Source organism: Saimiri boliviensis, chromosome 11 (genome assembly GCF_048565385.1).
Source record: "Saimiri boliviensis isolate mSaiBol1 chromosome 11, mSaiBol1.pri, whole genome shotgun sequence".
Lineage (NCBI taxonomy): Eukaryota > Metazoa > Chordata > Mammalia > Primates > Cebidae > Saimiri > Saimiri boliviensis.
This window is the reverse complement of record NC_133459.1, coordinates 14,119,245-14,140,803: the sequence shown is the minus strand read 5'-3', so window position 1 is coordinate 14,140,803 and position 21,559 is coordinate 14,119,245. Positions and strand designations below refer to the sequence as shown.

At 44.2% G+C, this 21,559-nt stretch overlaps 1 protein-coding gene across 8 annotated transcripts in view; it reads right to left on the bottom strand.

Annotated features, from left to right (window-relative positions):
• The window catches only part of FHAD1 (forkhead associated phosphopeptide binding domain 1), a 156,541-nt gene that overhangs the window by 126,938 nt on the left and 8,044 nt on the right, over window positions 1–21,559 (bottom strand). For 4 of the 8 annotated variants that reach the window (XM_074380106.1, XM_074380104.1, XM_074380105.1 and 1 more), the window contains exon 1: window positions 5,313–6,316. In XM_074380106.1, coding sequence (XP_074236207.1) covers window positions 5,313–5,636 — 324 coding nt within the window. In that variant the 5' untranslated portion in view covers window positions 5,637–6,316. Of the gene's footprint in view, window positions 1–5,312; window positions 6,318–21,559 lie in introns of those variants that run through there. The other 4 variants (XM_074380102.1, XM_039474472.2, XM_074380103.1 and 1 more) reach the window with 2 other exon arrangements.

The following is a 21,559-nucleotide window of genomic DNA, read 5'->3' as shown; positions in this document are numbered from 1 at the left end:
ACTTCCTGGTACATATAATAAATGCTCATTAAACATTAGCCACCAGATATTATCATCTGCATCAAAAAAGAAACTGAAAGGGGGTAACTGAGTTTGTCCAGGAATTTCAGCAACATCCCTGGAGAAAAGTTCGTGGAGGCAAATGAGGAAGCCCGTAACTGAAACTGCACTTCCTTCTGTCGTCGGTGGCTTTCATTGTCACCACATGATGTGTCGTCCCCCAGGAGCCTGTGAAGTGGTGGGCTGGCAGGACTGCAGTGAGGAAGTTGGGGCCTGAGCTCTCTGGTTATCGAGGTGCTCTGGGCTGTTGGGAAAGACTCCCGGCCTGGGACTCAGGAGGCTTAATCCTGGTTCTGGCCGTAACTGATAGGCGATCGTGGGAAAGTTGCAGAACCTCTCTGGGCATCCGTTTATAAATGATGGGATGGTCCCGAAGGCCTGTATACAAATTCGAATGGGGAAAGGGAGCCTGTGATTAAAGTGTTCCTGTCCAGCCAAAGTTGGAAACTGAGGCTCAGAAAGGCTATGTTGCAGTTGGAGTCTGAACTTGAGTCTATCGTGCTCCAGAGCCTTTGTGACGTTCACTGCACCCCCGAAGAGCTTCCCCATGAAAGCAGCGAGTAGCCGGGCATGTGGGCACTCTTTAGGTTAGGCAGGAGTCACAAGGTCGCAACAGGAAAAAGGCCTGCATCCGGAAGCCACGTGGGAAGCTCTGGCTGGAATGGGAGCAGGGCAGAACAGGCCGATGTAAGTTTCCTGACCCCGCTGCTTTCTAAGAACAGCACCACTGTCCATAGGACAACCCTCACTCACAGCGCCTTTCCTGGAACTCATAAAGCACGAAACACACCAACATGCAAACATCATAATGGCAGGCACAGCAGGGCAGGCACATCTGCCTTTGTGACTTGAGTTTCTCACACCTGATACTGAGGCAGAGACTCCATGTTACTGCTCAACAGTGGCTCTGGGTCACCGCAAGTGGCCCTGAAGGTTAGGCCTCGCACAACTCCACGGGCTGTCATCTTTGTGGACTCTACTGTGAATGGTGACTCGAGTTGTGCAATGTAGTGGCCCGAGGCCGCTTTTTCTTTTGGAGACAGTCTCACTCTGTTGTCTAGGCTGGAGTGCGGGGTGCGATCTCGGCTCATTGCAACCTCTGCCTCCCGGGTTCAAGCAATCCTCCTGCCTCAGCCCCTTGGGTAGCTGGGATTATAGATATATGCCACCATGCCTGGCTAAATTTTTGTATTTTTGGTAGAGATGGGGTTTTACCATGTCGGCCAGGCTGGTCTTGAACTCCTGGCCTCAAGTAATCCTCACGTTCCGGCCTCCCAAAGTGTTGGGATTACAGGTGTGAGCCACTGTGCCAAGCCCCTAGGTTATACTTTGGCAAAAAAGCTATGATACAGAACATGTACTCCTGAGCATAGCATGCGTGCCAACGTACTCTGTCAACCAAGAGTTTCTTTCTGTTTTTCTATCTTGTATGTCATTCCGTGGGTGAGTTATTCGCAAAGGCATCCGCTTGGTAGCTGGGAGGTGTTGGGAGGTTTCACGTCCATGGGGAGGCTCCCAGTGGAGGCAGGTGGCTGCTAGCATGCTCTTGTGCTTGGTTCGAAAGCTGAGTTATCTCGCTGCCATTATAGGCACCAGATGCCGGGCTAAGCAACTTACAAAACAATGACCCATTTAATATTACGGTAACCCCACAGGGGAGGAACTGTTAGGATTCCTATTTTACAGAAACGGGAACTGAGGCTCTGAGAGGTGAAGCAACTTGTGCATGATCCCACAGCTGGTCAAGAGCAGGGCCGGGACTGGGTGGGGCAGGCTCACTTGAACTTCAGGACACCCACGCTAGCCACTGCGATGTCTACAAACACGTCTGGGTCTCTAACTTCTGCCTCCAACCCCTGTTCCCTGTTGAAATGGTTGTCACGTCCCTCTCTATTGGTTATGGCCGCCACAAAGCCTGAAATACATTTTTCCATTTGGGAACTCTTTTTTGGGAAAAGAACAGCTAAACCTTGCGATATTAGGACGATCCTTCTCCAAAACGAAACATTCCTTGAAAACGCTACTGTGGGGGAGACACAGTGCCCTCTCCAGGGACTTAAAGAATCAATCGGAGACAGGAGCATACAGGAATCAAGACAGCTACACATTTCTAAGAAAAACTAGACCCCAAAATGAGATTTGATGAGAGACGTTCTTCACTACCTCCATTTTTCTTTTTTATGCCCGAGGTTGAGGTCATCAGGCACGTGGACAGGGAAGCCATAGGAAGGGGTAACTCAGTCCACGTGGCTGCCCTCACTCAGGCCTGCAAAGGACCCTTCGTCAATAAGAGCTCAAAGGAAACCCGCACGAACATCTCTCGATCTAAGAACGCTCGGAGACAGGGCCAAGAGCAGTTTTGTGAGGCCAGTGGTGGAGGCGGGGGGTCTCATGAGGAAAACCCGGGAGGGATAGAAGCTCAGCTTGCTCCCCCAGGCTACTGTGGGGTGTCCTGGGCATGGGCTAGGGGGGCATCTGTCTCACAGCCACAGTCCCTTTGCCGATAAAGCAGGAGGCAACTGCATGCAGAAATAAGATTTTCACAAATTCATGTACGGCCCAGTGACTGTGAGAGTGTGCTTTGTGGTCTTTGAAAGCCCGTTGATGATACTGCCGGGGCCAGCTGCAGACTCACTGGCTTTCTCCCAGTTGTTACTTGCAAGTGGAGACAGAGTTTAACTCACAGCGACTAGCTGTGTGATCCTGGGCAAATTACTTAACTTCTCTGAGTTTCAGTTTCCTTGTCTGTAAAATGGGGTTCCTGAGAGAGCCCATGCCACAGGCTGTTAGATTAAATAAGTAAAAGCCGGTCAATCCCTTAGCACAGTGTCCCTCCTGCTCCTCGTCATAATTCCATTCTAGTAACGCTACTGATCTCATTCATCGGCAAAATACAAACTTATACACACAACAGAACTGTTTATAATACATGCTCTTGCTCCTTCAGTAGTCAAGCCTGGACGTCTCTACCGCCAACTGACACACTTAGGTGATTAAAACAAAATACCCCTCCCCACATTGGTGCGCTTAGGTTCACAGATGCATCATTTGCAATAGCCAAAAGGTGGAAGCAGCCCACGTGTCTGTGGAAGAACGGGTAAGCAAAATGTGGTCTATTATACAAGGGAGTATTCTTCAGCTTTCAGAGGAAGGACAGTCTGATGCATGCTACACATGGATCAACCTTGATGACGAGGTGCTCAGTGAAATCAGCCAGACACACAAGGACAGATGTTGTATGATTTCACTGATACAAGGTACCCAGAGCAGTCAGATTCACTGAGACAGAAAGTACAATGGTGGTCGCTAGAGGCTGGGGTGAGGGGGCAACAGGGAGACAGTGCATTAATGTTTAATAGGGACAGAGTTTCAATTTTGCAACATGAGAAGAGTTCTGTGGATCGATGTGAATGTACTCAACACCAAACTGAAACTTAGAAATGGTGAATATGGTCAATTTCATGTTATGTGTATTTTTCCACGATGTAAAACACAAAAAAATTAAACAAGCCAGCCAGGCATGGTGGCTCGTGCCTGTAATCCCAGCACTTTGGGAGGCTGAGATGGGCAGATCACTTGAGGTCAGGAGTTCGAGACCAGCCTGGCCAACATGGTGAAATCCTATCTCTACTAAAAATATGACGACGACGACGACAACAACAACAACAACAACAACAACAACAACAACAACAACAAAATTAGCCAGATGTGATGGCAGGCAGCTATAATCCCAGCTATTCGGAAGGCTGAGGCAGGAGAATCACTTGAACCTGGGAGGCAGAGGTTGCAGTGAGCTGAGATTGCAACACTGCACTCCAGCCAGGGCAACAGTGCAAGACTGTCTCAAAAAAAAAATATTGCAAAAACCAACACAAAAAGTCAAGTATCTTGGAGGGTTCTTTCTAGGATGTGGTGATGCAAACGTTCTGAAAGCTGATTGTGTTGATGGCTGCACCCCTCTGTGTTGAACTGTGCGCTTAAAATGGGCAGGGTTTGTGTTGGATAAATTGTACTTCTGTAAAGCTGTTCAACGCGAGGAAGCAAATGCTAGGTTCAGGAGGAACGCTGTAGTGTGACGGGTGCACTCACTGCTTCGGTTGTGGCCATGGTTTCACGGGTACATCCACGTGCCCGAACCTAGCAGATGAGGTGCTTTAGGCACGTGCAGTTTTACTGTGTGTCAACCACACCTCAATAAAGCTGCATTTAACAAAGCAGCAGAGTTATCCAAATAAGAATGAACCCCTATTACTTTATTAAGCAATGCCCCTTTTGACAGGCATTTAGGTTTCAAATGTTATGCCACTCCAAATAATACTTCCATAAATATCTTTGTATTAAGAAAAAGAAATACAGGTATCGTGTGTTCCCCTCCTCCCCGACTGGCAAGTCACAAAATTAGAATCAGCCATGGAGGGGCCCCGGGAAGTTGTCATTTTACTGAACAGTCCCCCTCAAATTCTTATAATCAAACAGGTTTAGGGGAAACACTGGCTCGGATTTCACAGACTTGGCTTTTCAGGCGCTTATGTGCTGAGCGTCTACTTGGACACTGACTTTCAGGCTCTACAGACATTCTCTCCATGCCACGTGCTGTTGAGAAGGCAGAGACCCAGGCACATGAAGAACCCTGGCCCAGGTCACAGAATCAGGAAGGAGCAGAGGGCTGATCTGCCTAAAAACGAACATCCATCTCTGCATTTTCTTTCTTTTTTTTTTTTTTTAAAGAGGGAGTTTGGCTCAGTGCAACCTCCACCATCAAGCGATTCTCCTACCTCAGCCTCCCGAGTAGCTGGGATTACAGGCATGTGCTATCACATCCAGCTAATTTTGTATTTTTAGCAGAGCTCGGGTTTCTCCATGGTGGTCAGGCTGGTCTCAAACTCCCGACCTCCGGTGATTCCCCCCGCCTCGGGCTCCCAAAGTGCAGGGAGAGCCACCGAGCCTGGCCAATCTCTGCATGGTCAAAAGCGCACCTGGTTTTCCACCTCCTCTCCGGAAGCTGCACGTTTTTGGAAAGCTCTGGCTCTACGTGAGCCAAGACGCAACTCCAAGAAATGGCCAGAAGAGGGTGCTAAGATTCTCTCCTCCCCGGGACCCGCCGGAATGACTCAGAGCTCCACAGGGCTGACTGCAGCTGCCACGTGCGTGCGGTGTGCGATCACAGTGGCACCGCTGTGGATGAGCGCCACCCTGCAGCTGGCTGCACGACGGCGACACGGCCCCTCCGTCCCCCAGTGGCCTGCACTCACCAGGGGTGGGTTTTCGATGACCAGTTCATAGGTCAGCCCCGCAGACCCAAATCTCAGGATGTCCCCAGGGATGAGCTTCACAGCCACGTTCTGAATGTGGCACTCGTTGACAAACGTGCCGCTGCGGGAATTGAAGTCCTGGAGAACAAAGCTGCACTCCGCTTCGTTATATTCGATGAGCGCGTGGTGGTTGTCGATGTCAGGAGACTGCAAGGGAGGAGGAGGACAGTCGCAGCCGTGGCAGCAAAAACGGCACGGGCCCTGATGTTTCGAGCTCAGTGATTTACCTGTGTTGCTGCGCAGGACCATCACGACAATCCTCATCTTAAAAGGTGAACGCTGATGATCAGAGAGGTTAAGTGACTTGCCCAAGGCCACACAGCCAGTGTGTGAAGGAGCTGGGATATGTGCTGTGTGTGACACCAGACCTGGGGACAGGTACCCAAATTGTTGGGTGGGGAAATCAGGCTACACAAAGCCAAAGGGATCTTGGGAGAGTCTTATTGGGCAAAATGTGGGGCCAGGGAATTGGCCATTTCTTTTTTTTTTTTTCTTTTTCTTTTTTTATTTCACAAAAACCAAAATGGTCAAGGAATTGGCCATTTTCTATTTCCCTGACTCTGTATGGGTACTTATGGTGGCACTCAGTCCCAGGACAGGAGGCGGAAATGGCCCAAGCAAGAAATAGAGAAAAGCACTAAAGAAGACGCTACCGTTACTTATAATCCCACAATCTCACCCCCACCAACAGCAGTCATGGTTAACACTGAGGTTCACATCCTTCCAGGTTTTTTTTCTTTTTTTTTTTAGATGGAGTCTCACTCTGTCACCCAGGTTGGAGTGCAGCAGCACGATCTTGGCTCAATGCAACCTCTGCCTCCAGGGTTCAGGCGATTCTCCTACCTCAGCCTCCCGAGTAGCTGAGAATACAGGTGTGAGCCACCACACCCAGCTAATTTTTATATTTTTAGTAGAGACAGGATTTCACCATGTTGGTCAGGCCAGTCGCGAACGCCTGACCTTGTGATCTGCCCACCTCAGCCTCCCAAAGCGCTGGGATTACAGGCATAAGCCACCATGCCCGGCCCTTTCTATGTTTTTTTTTTTTTTTTTTTTTTCCCTATGTTTACATTCTTTAAAACTTTTTAAACAAAATTCATCACACTCTACATATATAACATTATAATCACACTCTACATATGTATCTTATAAATACCCTGATGTACAATGAACATTTCCCATGCGATTTGTTATTTCTATTGCTTCTTAAAAGCTACTCAGGATTTGCCTAACCACAGATGACCTACTTTTGAAAAGGGGGCTTGATGTGATGTTTCCCCAAAGGAAAGGGGCCCCAGCCAGTGTGTCTGTGAACTGATGGCAGGGGACAGAAGCTCCTCTGTAATTTCACTTTAATAAGAGGACTGAGCGAAGCTCAGCACAAAGGAGGTGACTGCACATTCCCCTGGCCGCAGGGCCCTGGAGAGACGAAGGGAAACGTTCTGACTGTGAGCAGCAGGGCACGATGGTCTTCATGGCACTGTCAACCACACATCCACGCCAGCTTGACATTTGGCAATTATTTTCTAAGTTTATCTTCTTAGAGTGCCCTGTCCAGCTTTTATATGAAAGTATTTGCTCTTAGACATCTAAAGTTCCATAATATAATAACAACCAAGAACTTGTATTAATAATATATTACTAAGTATCCTAGGGTAACAATAAAACATATTACTTACACATTATATTACTAAGTATACTAGGGTAACAGTAAAACATATTACTTACACATTACATATTACTTACACATTATATTACTAAGTATACTAGGGTAACAGTAAAACATATTACTTACACATTACATGCTAGGAAATTGCTAAGTGCTTCCTTGCATTGTCCTATTTCATCTTCACAACAATCTAGAGATAATTTCCCATTTGGTAGATAAGGAAACTGAGGCACAGAATGAATTTACCCAAAGTTACCAAGCCTGACAAGTCACCTGGCTTGTACACAGGTTTGCCTGATTCAAATGTCTGTGCTATTATCCACTTTCCAAGTTTCCACCAAACACTTTGCCACCGAAACTATGGAAACACAGAAGAAAGCTGGAGTAGCCATACTAACGGTGGCCAAGACAGATTTCAGAACAACAACCAAAGAAACGGGATAAAGAGAAGCGTTAGGCTGGCTGTGGTGGCTCACGCCTGCAATCCCAGCACCTTGGGAGGCCGAGGTGGATGGATTGCCTGAGGTCAGGAGTTCGAGACTAGCCTGGCCAATACAGTGAAACCCTGTCTCTACTAAAAATACAAAAATTAGCTGGGTGTGGTGGTGCACACTTGTAATCCCAGCTACTTGGGAGGCTGAGGAAGGAGAATTACTTGAACCCAGGAGGTGGAGGTTACAGTGAGCCAAGATCACACCATTGCATACCAGCCTGGGTGACAAGAGCAAAAGAGAGAGAGAGAGAGAGAGAGAGAGAGAGAGAGAGAGAGAGAGCACGCCATTATGTAATGGTAAAGGGGCAATTCTCCAAGAAGATGTAACAATTCTTAATATGTATGCACCTAACAACAGAGTGCCAAAATACGCAAGGCAAAAATTGATAGAACTGCCAAGAAAAATAGATAAGCCCAATATGACAGCTGAAACTTCCACAACCCTGGCAGTAATTAGCAGAGCCAGAAGGCAGAAAATTAGTAAAGACATGGTTAAACGAAACAACGCCATCAACCAAAAAGACTAATTGATGTTTGTAGAACAGTCAGCCCAACAGCAAGGAGATGCACATTCTTCTCGAGCTGACAGGGAACATGCACAAAGCTGTACCATGTGCTGAGCCATAAAACACACCTCAGTGAGTTTAAAAGAATAGAAATCATGTAGAGTATGCTCTCAGACCACAGTGGAAGCAAGCTTGAAATCAGTAACAGAAAGACAGGTGGAAAATCCCAAAATGCTTGAAGATTATACAACACACTTCTAAATAACACAAGGTGAAGGAAGAACTCTCAGGAGACATTAAAAATTATCTTAACTAAATGAAAATGAAAATACAACTTCAAATATGTGGGAAGCAGTGGAAGCAGTGCTTACAGGGAAATTTGTAGCCTTGAATGCATACATAAGAAGAAAGATCTGAAATCAATACTCAAACTTTTACCTTCGGAGACTAGAGGAAAAAGAGCAATGTAAGCCTAACACAGACTCAAGCACTGAAATAAAAACTAGATCAGAAATGGATGAAATTGAAAACAATAGAGAGAATCAAAGAAAACAAAAGTTGGTTCTTTGGAAAGATCAATAGAACTGACAAACCTCTAGCACCTAACCAAGAACAAAAGAAAGAAGGCACAAATTATTGATATCAGACATGAAAGAGAGGCCACTGCAGCTGATCTCATGGATAGATATATATTACATAAAACATATTTTATATAAATATTTATATCTATAATTTATCTTATTTTATATATTATATTTAATGTTATATAAAGGAATATTATAAAAAGCTCTCTGTCCACAAATTTGATAACTTAGATAAAATGGACCAATTTCTTGAAAGATACGATCTACCCAAACTCATACAAGGAAGATGATCTGGGCCCTGATTTATTAAAGAATTTGAATTGATAGTTAATAACCCTCTAAAACAGAAAGCACCAGGCCCAGATGGGTTTACGGGTGAATTCTATCAAACATTTAAGGAAGAAATGATGCCTGCTCCCTACAATCTCTTCCAGAAAACAGAACCAGGAAGAATACTTCCTAACTCATTCTATGAGGCCAATATCACTTGAATACCCAATCAAGATAAAGACATTACAAGAAAGGAAAACTACAAGTCGATATCTCTCATAAACACAGATGTAAAGTCTTTAACAAATTATCAGCAAATAGAATCCAACAATGCATAAAAATAATTATACACTACAACCAAGTGGGATTTACTCCAGGCATTCAAGAACTGATTTGGTGTTTGAAAATCATTTTATGTAATCTATTGCATTAAGAAGCTAAAGAAGAAAAATAAATGAGGAGATATATTCTATCTTTTATTCATAATTGCCAAGTGAAATATGATGTTTAAAATCTTTTCATATGCTCATTTGCCATCTGTATATCTTCTTTGGAAAAGTATCTGTTCAGACCTTTAATCCACCTTTAATTTGGCTTGTTTGTTTTCTTATTGTTGGGTTTTAAGATTCATTTATTTTGGATACAGGTTTATAGCATCTTTATTCGTAATTGCCCAAAACTAGAAGCAACCAAAATGTTCTTTGGAAGGTAAAGGAATAAACAAACTGGTACATCCATACAATGAAACATTAGTCAATGATAAAAAGAAATGAGCTATTAAGCCAAAAAAAGATACAGAGGAACTTTAAATGAATATTGTTTAGTGAAAAAAGCTAATCAAAAAGAGCTACATATTGTATGAGTCCAACTATATGAAACTTTTAACAAGATAAAACTATAAAAAGATTTGTTGTTGCCAGGTGTCAGGGGAAGGTTGCGGGGGGTGGTGTTGAACAGGTAGAGCACAGGGGATATTGAGGGCAGTGAAACTATTAGGTATGATTCTGTAATGGTGAATAGCTGACATTATTCCTATGTCAAAACCCACAGAACTTTATAATGCAAAGAATGAATCCTAATGTAAACTCCTGGCCTGAGTTAATAACAACATATGAATATTGATTGATCAATTTTAACACATGTATGATAGTAATGAAGATATTAATAATAGGGGGAGGGGACTCTCTATACTATCTGCTCAATTTTCTGTGAACCTAAAACTGCTCAAAAAAAAAAAAAAAAAAAGTCTAGTCATGCCTGAAATCCCAGCACTTTGCAGGGCTGAGAAAGGAGAATTGCTTGAACCCAGGAGTTAAAGACCAGCCTGGGCAACAGAGGGAGACCCTGTCTCTACAAAAATAAAATAATTAGCCAGGTGTGGTGGTACATACCTGTGGTCTTAACTACTTGGGAGGTTGAGGAGGGAGGACTGCTTTGGCTCAGGAGGTTGAGGCTGCAGTGAGCCATGATGGCACCACCACACTCCAGCCTGGGCAACAGAGTAAGACCCGGTCTCACAAAGTAAGTTTATTAAATAAACATTAAGACAGATTAGCTCTTTGGGAAATGCTACCCACATCATCTTCATTTCCATTCCTACTGACTACATTTCACTGTGCTCTAGGATCTCTTCTCTCCTTCCTTTTTTTTGGTTTAAGACGGAGTGTCATTCTGTTGCCCAGGCTGGAGTGCAGTGGTGCGATCCTAGCTCACTGCAACCTTCGCATCCTGGGTTCAAATGATTCTCCTCTCTCAGCCTTCCACGTAGCTGGGATTACAAGCGCCCACTATCACACTCAGCTACTTTTGTATTTTTAGCAGAGACAGGGTTTCACTATGTTAGCTAGGCTGGCCTCAAACTCTGGACCTCAGATGATCCACCCGCCTTGGCCTCCCAAGTGCTGGGATTATAGGTGTGAGCCATTGCACCTGGCCTATGAACTCTTAATAACTTATCAAAGAGATAATTTCTATGTGTTGCATTTTATTTTTCTCTTCCCAAATCCCATTACTTTCAGCTCCTCAAAAGCTGTCAAGCTGTGATTAAGAAATCAAAGCCAACAGGAAGTTTTGGATGATACCGCAAAATGGGACAAGCCTCTGCCTTGTTGGCAGGCCAACGGAGGGTTTTTGAGGACTGCCCAATAATACCACTCCCTCCTGTATTTAAATAACTGCATAAAACTGATGTTGGTTGAAAGCTCTGCTGCTAATATAGGCTGAATGTATAAGTTCCACTCTGCTGAGCTGTCTCATTATGAGATTAACTGCTGTTTTGTTTTTATTATTAGCAGCAGCTAATATATTTTGAGAACTTCCTGTGAACTGAGCCCCACCAAAGCACTTTGTGTTCATTCCCTCATTCCTCATTTAATCTGCAAAACAGCCCTTTACAGGGAGTTCTACTAACATCTTCATGTTACAGATGGAGAAGCTGAGACTCAAAAGGTGAAGGGAGAGACCAGCATTACCCTGTCACTAAAACCAGACGAAGACATTATAAGAAAACTGCAGACCAATATCCCTAATGAATATTGATGCAAAAATCTTCAACAAAATATTAGCAAACAGAATTCAACAGCTTATTGAAAGGATTCTACACCATGGCCAAGTGGGATTTATTCCTGGAATGCAGGGATGGTTCAACATGAAAATCGATCTGTATAATATAACAAACACATTAACAGAATGAAGAGGAAAAACCAGATGACTATGTTGACTGATGGAGAAAAAGCATTCAGCAAAATTCAACACTCTTTCCATGATAAAAACACTAAAAAAAACCAACAATAAAAAAAACTACATCAACATAATAAAGGCCATACATGAAAAGCCCATAGCTAACATAATTCTCAGTGGTGAAAGACTGAAATTTTTCCTCTAAAACCAGGAATGAGATAAGTATGCCCACTCTCACCATTTCTATTTGAAATAGTACTGGAAGTCCTAGCTAGAGCAGTTAGACAAGAAAAAGAAGTGAAAGAAATTCAATATATCCCAGAAGCAAAATTACCTTTTTCATTAGACAACATGATTTTTACATGTAGTAAGCCCTAAAGATTACACACACACAAACACACACACATATACACACAACTGTGTTAGAACCAATACAAGAATTCAGTGAAGTTGCAGGATACAGAATGAGCACACAAAAATCAGTGGTATTTCTATACACTAACAATGGACAAGCCAAAAAGTAAAATAAGAAAACGATTTGAGGCCAGGCGCGGTAGCTCATGCCTGTAATCCCAGCACTTTGGGAGGCTGAGGAGGGCAGATCATGAGGTCAAGAGATCGAGACCATCCTGGCCAACATGGTGAAACCCCATCTTTATTAAAAGTACAAAAATTAGCCGGGTGTTTGGCATGCACCTGTAGTCCCAGCTACTTGGGAGGCTGAGAGAGAAGAATCGCTTGAACCCGGGAGGCGGAGGTTGCAGTGAGCCGAGACTGCACCACTGTGCTCCAGCAACAGAGCAAGACTCCGTTTCAAAAAAGAAAAGAAAAGAAAATGATTCTATTTACAATAGCATTAAAAAGAAGAAAATATTAGAAATAAGCTTAACAAAGGAGGCAAAACACTTGTACATTCAAAACTATACAATTCTTCTGAAAGAAATTAAAGAAGACACAAATAAATGGAACGACAACCCATGTTCATGAATCGGAAGACCTAATATTATTTAGAACATCAATACTACCCAAGCAACCTACAGGTTTAATGCAATCTTTATCAAAATCCCAATGGTGTTCTTTTACCCAGAAATAGAAAATTTTATTCTAAAATATACATGGATTCTCAAAGGAACCCTGAGTAGCCAAAACAATCTTGAAAAAGAACAACAAAGCTAGCAGTGTATATTTCCTGGTTTCAAAAGTTATTAAAAAGATAGAGCAATGAAAAATAGTGTGGGCCTGGTATTTATGCCAGACACATAGAACAGTGAAACAGATTAGAAAGCCCCAAAATAAACCTTTGAGTATATGGTCAAATTATTTTTGACAACGGTATCAGTATCATTCAATGGTAGAAAGGACAGTCTTTTGAATGAATGATGCTGGGAAAACCGGATATCTACACGTATCAATAAAAGAATGAAACTGGACCCTTAACTTACACTGTAAACAAAAATTAGTTCAAAATGGATCAAAGACCTAAACGTAAGAGCTAAGACTATAAAACCTTTAAAAGAAAACATAGAAGAAAAGCTTCAGGACAATAGATGTGACAATTATTTCTTGGCAATGACACCAAGAGCGCAGGCAACAAAAGCCAAAATAGATAAACTGGATCACATTAACCTTAAAACCTCTGTGTATCAAAGGATACACACAACACAGTGAAAAGGCAACCTATGGAATGGAAGAAAATATTTGCAAATCACATATCTGAAAAGGGGCTAATATCCATGATATATAAAGAACCCCACAACTCAACAGTAACATAAACAAAATGACCCTATTAAAAAATGTGCAAAGGACTTGAATGGACTTTCTCCAAAGAAGATATGCAAATAGCCAACAAATATATTAAAAGAATGCTCAACATCACAAATCATTAAGAAATGCAAATCAAGGCCGAGCATGGTGGGTGGCTCATGCCTGTAATCTCAGCACTTTGGGAGGCCAAGGTGGGTGGATCATGAGGTCAGGAGTTCGAGACCAGCCTGGCCAAGATGGTGAAACCTCGTCTCTACCAAAAATACAAAAATTAGCTGGGCGCAGTGGTGGGCACCTGTAATCCCAGCTACTTGGGAGACTGAGGCGGGAGAATCGCTTGAACCCGGGAAGCAGGGGTTGCAGTAAGCCAAGATCTCGCCACTGCACTCAAGCCTGGGCAACAGAGCAAGGCTCCGTCTCAAAAAAAAAAAAAAAAAAAAAAAAAAAAAGGAAAAAAAGAAAGAAATGCAAATCAAAATCACAAGGTGATACCACTTTGCATCCATTAGGATGGCTACTATGAAAACACAGAAAATAAGTGTTGGAGAGGATGTGGGGATATGAAACCACTGTGCGCTGTGGCTGGGAATGTAAAACAGTAAGTAGAGCCGCTGTGGAAACAAGATTGTGGTTCCTCAAAATTTAAATAATAGAATTACCATATGATCTGGCAATGCCACTTCTGGGTATATATTCAAAAGAATTCAAAGCAGGGTCTCAAAGAGACTTTTGTACAGTCATGTTCCTAGCAGCGTTATTCAGTGGCCAAAGGGTGAAAGTAACCCAGGTGTTCACTGACAGATAAACCGATAAAATGTGGTCCATCCAAACAATGGATGTTATTTAACCTTTAAAAGAAAGGAGAGTCTGACACATGCCAAAACGTGAATGAATCTTGAGACCATATGCTAGTGAGATAAAGCAGTCACAAAATACACACTGTGGCCGGGCAGTGTGGCTCACACCTATAATCCCAGCACTTTGTGAGGCTGAGGTGGGAGGATTACTTGAGCCCAGGTGTTAGAGGCCAACCTGGTGACATAGTGAGACCTCGTTTCCAGCTCTCCTACTTCCTAGTGGGGTGATCTTGGGCAAGTGATCTATTCCCCTGGGACCTCAGTTTCCTCATCTGTAAACAGGGGCCCTTATGGCTTCGCGGTGAAGATGAAATGAAACAGTATATATAAAAAGCACTTAGAAGGGCATTTTAGCCCATATAGCAGGTGTTAAAATGTTCGCTATCAGGTGCAGAAGGATGGGCTTAGCATTTAGAAAGCCCTAAGTTCAAGTCCCACCTCTGCTGTTTGCCTGCTGTGCAGCCTGCGACAAGTTTCTTTGCCTCTCTGAGGCTGCTTCCTATGCTGCAAAAATGAGTGTGATAAACTGTACCTCAAAGGACTGACAAAAGATACTATTTGGCAAAATTTTCTGTGTTAGGATAACATTTTTTGAAATTGGTATGCGTGTGTGCGTGTGTGTGTGCGTGTGTGTGTGTGCACATGTGTACTTTTTTTTGCAAAGACACGGGGACTTGCTATGTTCCCCAGGCTGGAGTGCAGTAGCTATTTCCAGACGCCATTAAGGCATCATAGCGCCTTGAACCCCTGGGCTCCAGTGATCTTCCTGCTTCCGCCACCCGCGTGGCTGGACTACAGGCACGTGTGTGTGATGAATCACACTGCTTTTTGCCTTTTGGTCCTTGGCCACCCCACGCCCCCACTCAGGAAAGGGATGTCATGGAGAAACAGAAAAAGCTGGGGGTTTCAAAGGAATCGGATGGGAGGAAACGGCCAGGGCGCTGGGGAGACTGTGCGTCTGGAGCGGAGGGAAAGAGGAAGTGTGTCCGCTTCCCTCCTGTCAATCAGAGCCTTGCCCAGCCTGTCCAGGGGAGTCCCCGGGGAGCTGGCAAGTCCCTAAGAAGATGGTGGTTCGGGGGTATCGCTGAGAGCTTCTCAGAATCAGCGCAGCCCTGAGAGAGGGAGGGAGAGTTCCGAGAGTCCTGAGCGATGGGGTCTGACATTTTCCCCTGCTGCGCTGAGGGTTGGAAAGAATCTTGAGCTGAGACAGCAACGCGCGCCCACTTGCTAGGCACTCACGACAGAGCGGCGATTACTCACCCTCGTGCCCACACCCCCATGCCGGAAGCCCTCTTTTCCTGAAGCTCTTTGTCTCTGCATGGTCCCAGAGGCCCGACCATGAATCCCAGCCCTCCGTGCCCTTCCTACATGACCCTGGGCAGGTTCCTTAGTCTGTGCCCCAACGTCCTCATCTGTAAAACGAGGAAAAGGATGTCCCTGCCTTGTAGGGTTGTTGATGGAATTAGTTGAGTACCCTACTGATTCCTCTGAGAAGCTCTCAACATCCCATAACATCGCTTCCCTGTCCATGGCAAGAGTCCAGGCAAGAGATGGTAGTAACTGTGGTCGGCAGAATGGGCCCTCAAAGATGTCCATGTCCTAATCCCCGGAGCCTGTGAACGTGTTGCTCCCTACATGGCAAAGGGATGGTGCAGATATGATAACGATGCCTAATCAGTGATCTCGAATCAGGCTAACCTGGATTATCCAGAGGGGGGCTAATCCAACCACGTGAGCCCTTAAAAAGAAATAACTTGGCTGGGTGCAGTGGCTCACACCTGTAATCCCAGCACTTTGGGAGGCCGAGGCGGGTAGATCACCTGAGGTCAGGAGTTCAAGAATAAATAGCCTGGCCAACGTGGTGAAACCCCGTCTCTACTAAAAATATGAAAAAATTAGCCAGACATGGTGGTGCGTGCCTGCAATCCCAGCTACTAGGGAGGCTGAGGCAGGAGAAATGCTTGAACCCAGGCTGCAGAGGTTGGCAGTAAGCTGAGATCATGCCACTGCTCTCCAGCCTGGACAACGGAGTGAGACTGACTCAAATAAAAAAAAAAAAATATCTGTACACTCATGCTCACAGCAGCATTATTCACAGTAGCCAAAAGCCAGAGGCAACCCAGGTATCCACTGACAGATGACTGGCTCAACAAAATATAATTCAGACATGCAGCAGCACACTATTCAGCCTTAAAAAGAAAGGGAGAAGAGGAAGGAAACTCTGACACATGCTGTGAACCTTGAGAACGTTATGCGAAGTGAAATAAGCCAGCCGCAGAAGACACTTACTATACGATTTAATGTCCATGAGGAACCTGTAATAAGCACGTTCAGAGACAGAAAGCACTTTCTGTCAGAAAGATGGCAGTTGCCAGGGACTGTGGGGCTGGGAGAGGAAGGGGAGCTCTTCTTTAATAGACGGAGAGTTTCAGTTTTGCAAGATGAAGAGCGTTCTTGTGGATGGATGGTGGTGGTAGAACAATGTGAGGCCGGGCACGGTGGCTGGCACCTGTAATCCTAGCACTTCGGGAGCCCGAGGAGGGTGGATCACCTGAGGTTGGGAGTTCGAGACCGGCCTGACCAACATAGCGAAACCCAATCTGTGCTAAAAATATAAAAATTAGCCAGGCATGGTGGCACATGCCCATAATCCCAGCTACTCAGGAGACTGCGGCAGGAGAACTGCTTAAACTTGGAGGCAGAGGCCACAGCGACCTAAGATTGTGCCACAACACTCCAGCCTGGGTGACAGAGTGAGCGAGAATCCGTCTCCCCACCCCCACAAAAGAACAACCACAACGTGAATGCAATGAATGCCACTGAACTGTACACTTAAAATGGCGAAGATGGTAAATTCTATGTTATGTGTGTTGAATAAACAGAGATAATGATCTAATACTTTTCTTGGAACTTCTTGCTCTTGCAAGCCCTGCACATGATGGAGGGAAAGTAGGCCCATCCATTGCTGTGACATTAGGGGAGAAAAAAGTTTCCTGAGGATTGATGAGATCCGAGGAGGCACATCGCAGAGCACAGGATGCCCGGTGGGGAGCCAGGGCTGAGTGTCCCGGCAGAGCCGAGGTGGGAAGGTGAACAGCCTGTCCTGATGGGACAGCGGGTAGCTGCACTTCCCCCAGGTCTGCTGCCTCGGTGAATTTCATTGCAGCACACGGGAGGAGGGAGCATCTTTATCCAGGCCCACACCACCTGTTACCTCCTCTCTCAAAACTTGAAGGGTTCACTCCCAGTATGGGAAATGTGAATTAAAATGCCATTGGATGCCATATTTTGCCTCTCAGATGAGCAGAGGTTTGTCAGGTAGGTCACATACTTCACTGGGGGGGGGGGTGCCCCCACTGCTGGGCTGGGGGGACCTGACCCTGTAAGCCTTCACTGGAGGGCAGTGTGGTGATGCCATCAGAGCTGCAGCCATACAAGCCCTTTGACACAGCACATGGACTCACACGTCCGTGACATGAAGGGTAAAAGCTATTCAGTGCACCATTGTTTAATAATCATAAAAAAGACTTTGATGCAGGCTCTGATAGTTCTTAGAGGCAGCCCAGAAAAGGCAGGTGCCAGGCAAAGGGATACGGCTCACCGGTTTGGATGGTTCTGTTGTGTTTGTGAGATCACTCCTGTGCCCTGATCTCTGATCCCATATGAGAAGGGGTTGACCTGCTATAGAGCACATTCCCCCCAGAGACAAAAAAGTCAACTAGCAGGATGCTGCCCACAAAGGGTGGACGGGCAGGCACGAGTGTTTCACCCGCATCCCCTGTGGTTTCTGTCCTTTGATGTTCCCCGTGATCTTCACCCTCCTAGCCACGGCACTGCATTCGCTCGGGCTGCCCTGTAAGTTAATTGTAAAGGGAATCCTGAAACCTCCACAGTGAAGGGCAGGGCAGGGTAAGGTCCTAGGGAGAAGATCAACTCTCCACCTTTTTTTTTTTTTTTGAGACAGAGTCTCCCTCTGTTGCCCAGCCTGGAGTACAGTGGCATGATCTCAGCTCACTGCAACCTCCCAGGTTCAAGCGATTCTCCTGCCTCAGCCTCCCAAGTAGCTGGGATTACAGGCACGTGTCACCACACCCGGCTAATTTTTGTTATTTTTAGTAGAGATGGGGTTTCACCATGATGGCCAGGCTGGTCTCGAACTCCTGGCCTCAAGTGATCCTCCCACCTTGGCCTCCCAAAGTGCTGGGATTATAGGTATGAGCCACCGTGCCCGGCCAGCTTTCCACTCTTTGACCTTTGCTCCTCTTTTTCACAAAATGAAGTATATTGAAATCGTACACAAAAAGAAAAACAAAAAAAGAGCAAACAGGAGCTCCCCTGGTATCAGAATGGAAGAAGCCACTGTCCCTGGAGATGGCATGGCAAGAGGGAGGGGAGCATTAAGGCTGGGCTCTCAAGGTGGGGTCCTGGAAGCCTCTCCGTGGGGACCCCCACCTGAGCAGAGAAATGGGCAGATTCCTGACCTCACCTAATCCCACTGTGTCAGAAGCCTGGGGATTCATGTTTAAAAGCCCAACAACCATTGGCTTGTGACATTGCTGCATTCTGCAAGAATTAAGTCCCTTTCTTACAGGTGTGTAAGTAACAGCCACAGCCAACTATAAACATTACAGTTCAAAAACCGCATCATATTATACGGATTATAATCAGAAGGTTCAGCTCTGCAATGAGCGAGGCTGGTGGCTGAGGTTTTCCAGCCCTGTGCAATGCGGGAGGGGAGATTCTGAAAGGAGCTTCCGATTTCTGCACACGGCAACCAGGGAGCCCATTTCAACAGGCAGGACTCCCACTTGATGAAAATCCGTCAGCGGCATCTTCCCATCGTTTTTCAGATAAAGACCAAAATCCTTACTGCGGCATGAAGGAGTCCTGCCTGCCTCTTATCTCTCTCCCTTCCCACTCTGACCTCTACACATTGGTTTTCTTTCAGTCTAAAAGGCTCACCACATGCTCTTCCACCCCAGGGCCTTTGCACATGCTGCTGCTTCTCTCTTTGTCTAGTTAAGTCCTTCTCATCCCCTCTATTCCTTTCCTTTAGAGCCCTGACATAGACTTGAAACCATCTGCAGAGCAGATCCTTTGACCTATGTCTCTCTCCTGGCAGCTTTCTGATTGCAAAGACCGTGTGTGAGTATCCCCAGGCTTACCTCCGTGCTGGGGCTCCAGGCAAATGTCTGTGGAATGAATGAGTGATAAGAGCAGCAAAAAACCAGGCTGGCTAAAACAGGCTTCCTGCTGCCATTAGGAAACCAAACTCCTTTCACCACACAGAAAAAAAAAAAAAAAAAGTCTGGAGAGCAAAACCCTACAAATATCAATATGGATTGACCCTGAGTCATATGATTACAAGTGACTTATATTTTTTTCTTCACAGTTTTCTCCCAATGTTTTAAAAACCAATAGGTACATAATTACCTTTCATTATCAGAATATGTGAATGATGTTAGAATATTATAATATCAATAAGCAAAAAAAAAAAAGGTCAGCTTTGCAAAGGAATATATTAATAAATCTTTAGAAGCATGGCTCCTATTCTTTAGGATTTATCCAAGTAAATAAAACAATCTTTTTTCTTTGCTAGGTGTAACTGCTGAGTAATTTCAATGCTGATTTTTTTTTTCTAGATTCCTGCACCTTATTTAGTGGAATGACTTCTAGTGGCACACATAAGACAAACGATAAATTGACTGTTGAATTATTACTCAGGGTGGCTTACAGCTGATCATGCATGATTCTCAAGTTAATCAGAAAGGCACAGTGAAGGCAGAAGCAGGGCAATTTTCACCTTATCTTGCCTTATATTTTCTGAAAAATATGGACACCCTGTAGGTTTCAGTTCTTCAAAAACGAATCTGTGTCCCCCACATCCCTTCTTAAAGCAAATCTCCTCTCCCAAATCGATTTAAGCTTTGGGAAGAGGATTTGTCTAAGAGAAGATATAAAAGCCCATTAAAAGTCTATTCACAAAGCATCTGGCAATTCATGTATCATCTGTTCTCTTGGGAGCCAATGGAAGCACATGCTTCTGGAAATGCAACTGATTCCTTCGTAAATCAACGGCATTGTTGCTGACAGTGGTGACTTACTTTTTAAACCAAGGCCAAGGAGCAGTAAGCAGGCCATTATTTTTATACAGTCAATGCTGCTCAATTTCTGTCTGTCTGTCTGCCTCTCTCTCTCTCTCTCTCTCTCTCTCTCTCTCTCTCTATATATATATATATATATATATATATATATATATATATATATATATAAAATTGTCCTTAGTAGTTCCCTTTTCCAACTTTTCCAACTAGCTTGTTAATATCAGTGGATACCCATCTTAACCCCGCGAAGAAGAATTCTCAGTCTCCATGTTACATGACCATAATAATGATTGTGGTGTCATTTATTTAGTACCATGTGCTAGGTACTTTATATGCATTTTCTCATTTAATCCCTGCAACCCTGTGAGATAAGTGGTTTATAGATAGAGAAAATGAGCTCAGCATGATTAAGTAATTTGCTCGAAGTCGCACAGACAGAAAACGGTCTAAGAGATTCAAATCCGGGTCTATCTCCAAAGCCTGTGCTTTTAAAAATTACTACAGTTTTCTAATATCATAGCTCCGTTCAAAACAGAGATCACTGTCTCTACCTTGGCTACTCAGAAAGTAAAACTACCTTAAATCTATCCCTTGTTATGATACAGAAGAAACTATGATTCTTTTTATTTGATTCTTCCTCTTTGTAAATGAACAGTTTTTTTAGGGAGACCATGTAATGGATGAGAATCTCGAGGGAAGGCATGTTGGGTTATTTCAAAATCTAATTGCATTTACAACACTCTTAGAAAACTAGAAATACAGAGGGATTGTTCTCCGTTTGATAAAGAACTTCAACAAAAAGCTCTACAGTTAATATCATATTTAATGATGAAAGACTGAATGCTTTTCCCCCAAAATCAGGAACGAGGCAAATATAAAGATTTATACTGCTCTTATGTAACAGAGTGCTAGAAGTCCCAGCCAATGCAGTATCTCAAAAGAAAATTAAAAGTGTACAAATCAAAAAGGTAAAAATAAAACTGTTTTAACGTGTAGATAACATGGTGACATCCTAAGAAAGTGACAAAAAAACTTCTAGAAAGTTCAGTTAAGGTTGCAAGATACCATACAAGCATACAAAAATCAATTACGTTTCTCTATACGGGCGGTGAATGATGGCCAGTGAAATTTATAGTGTAATATTATTTACCATCACAAACAAAAAAGGAGAAAGTAAGTACTTAAGTATAAATCCAGCAAAACATGTACAAGATTTGTATGCTGAAAGCTACAAAGTATTCATGAAAGAAATCAAAGAAAA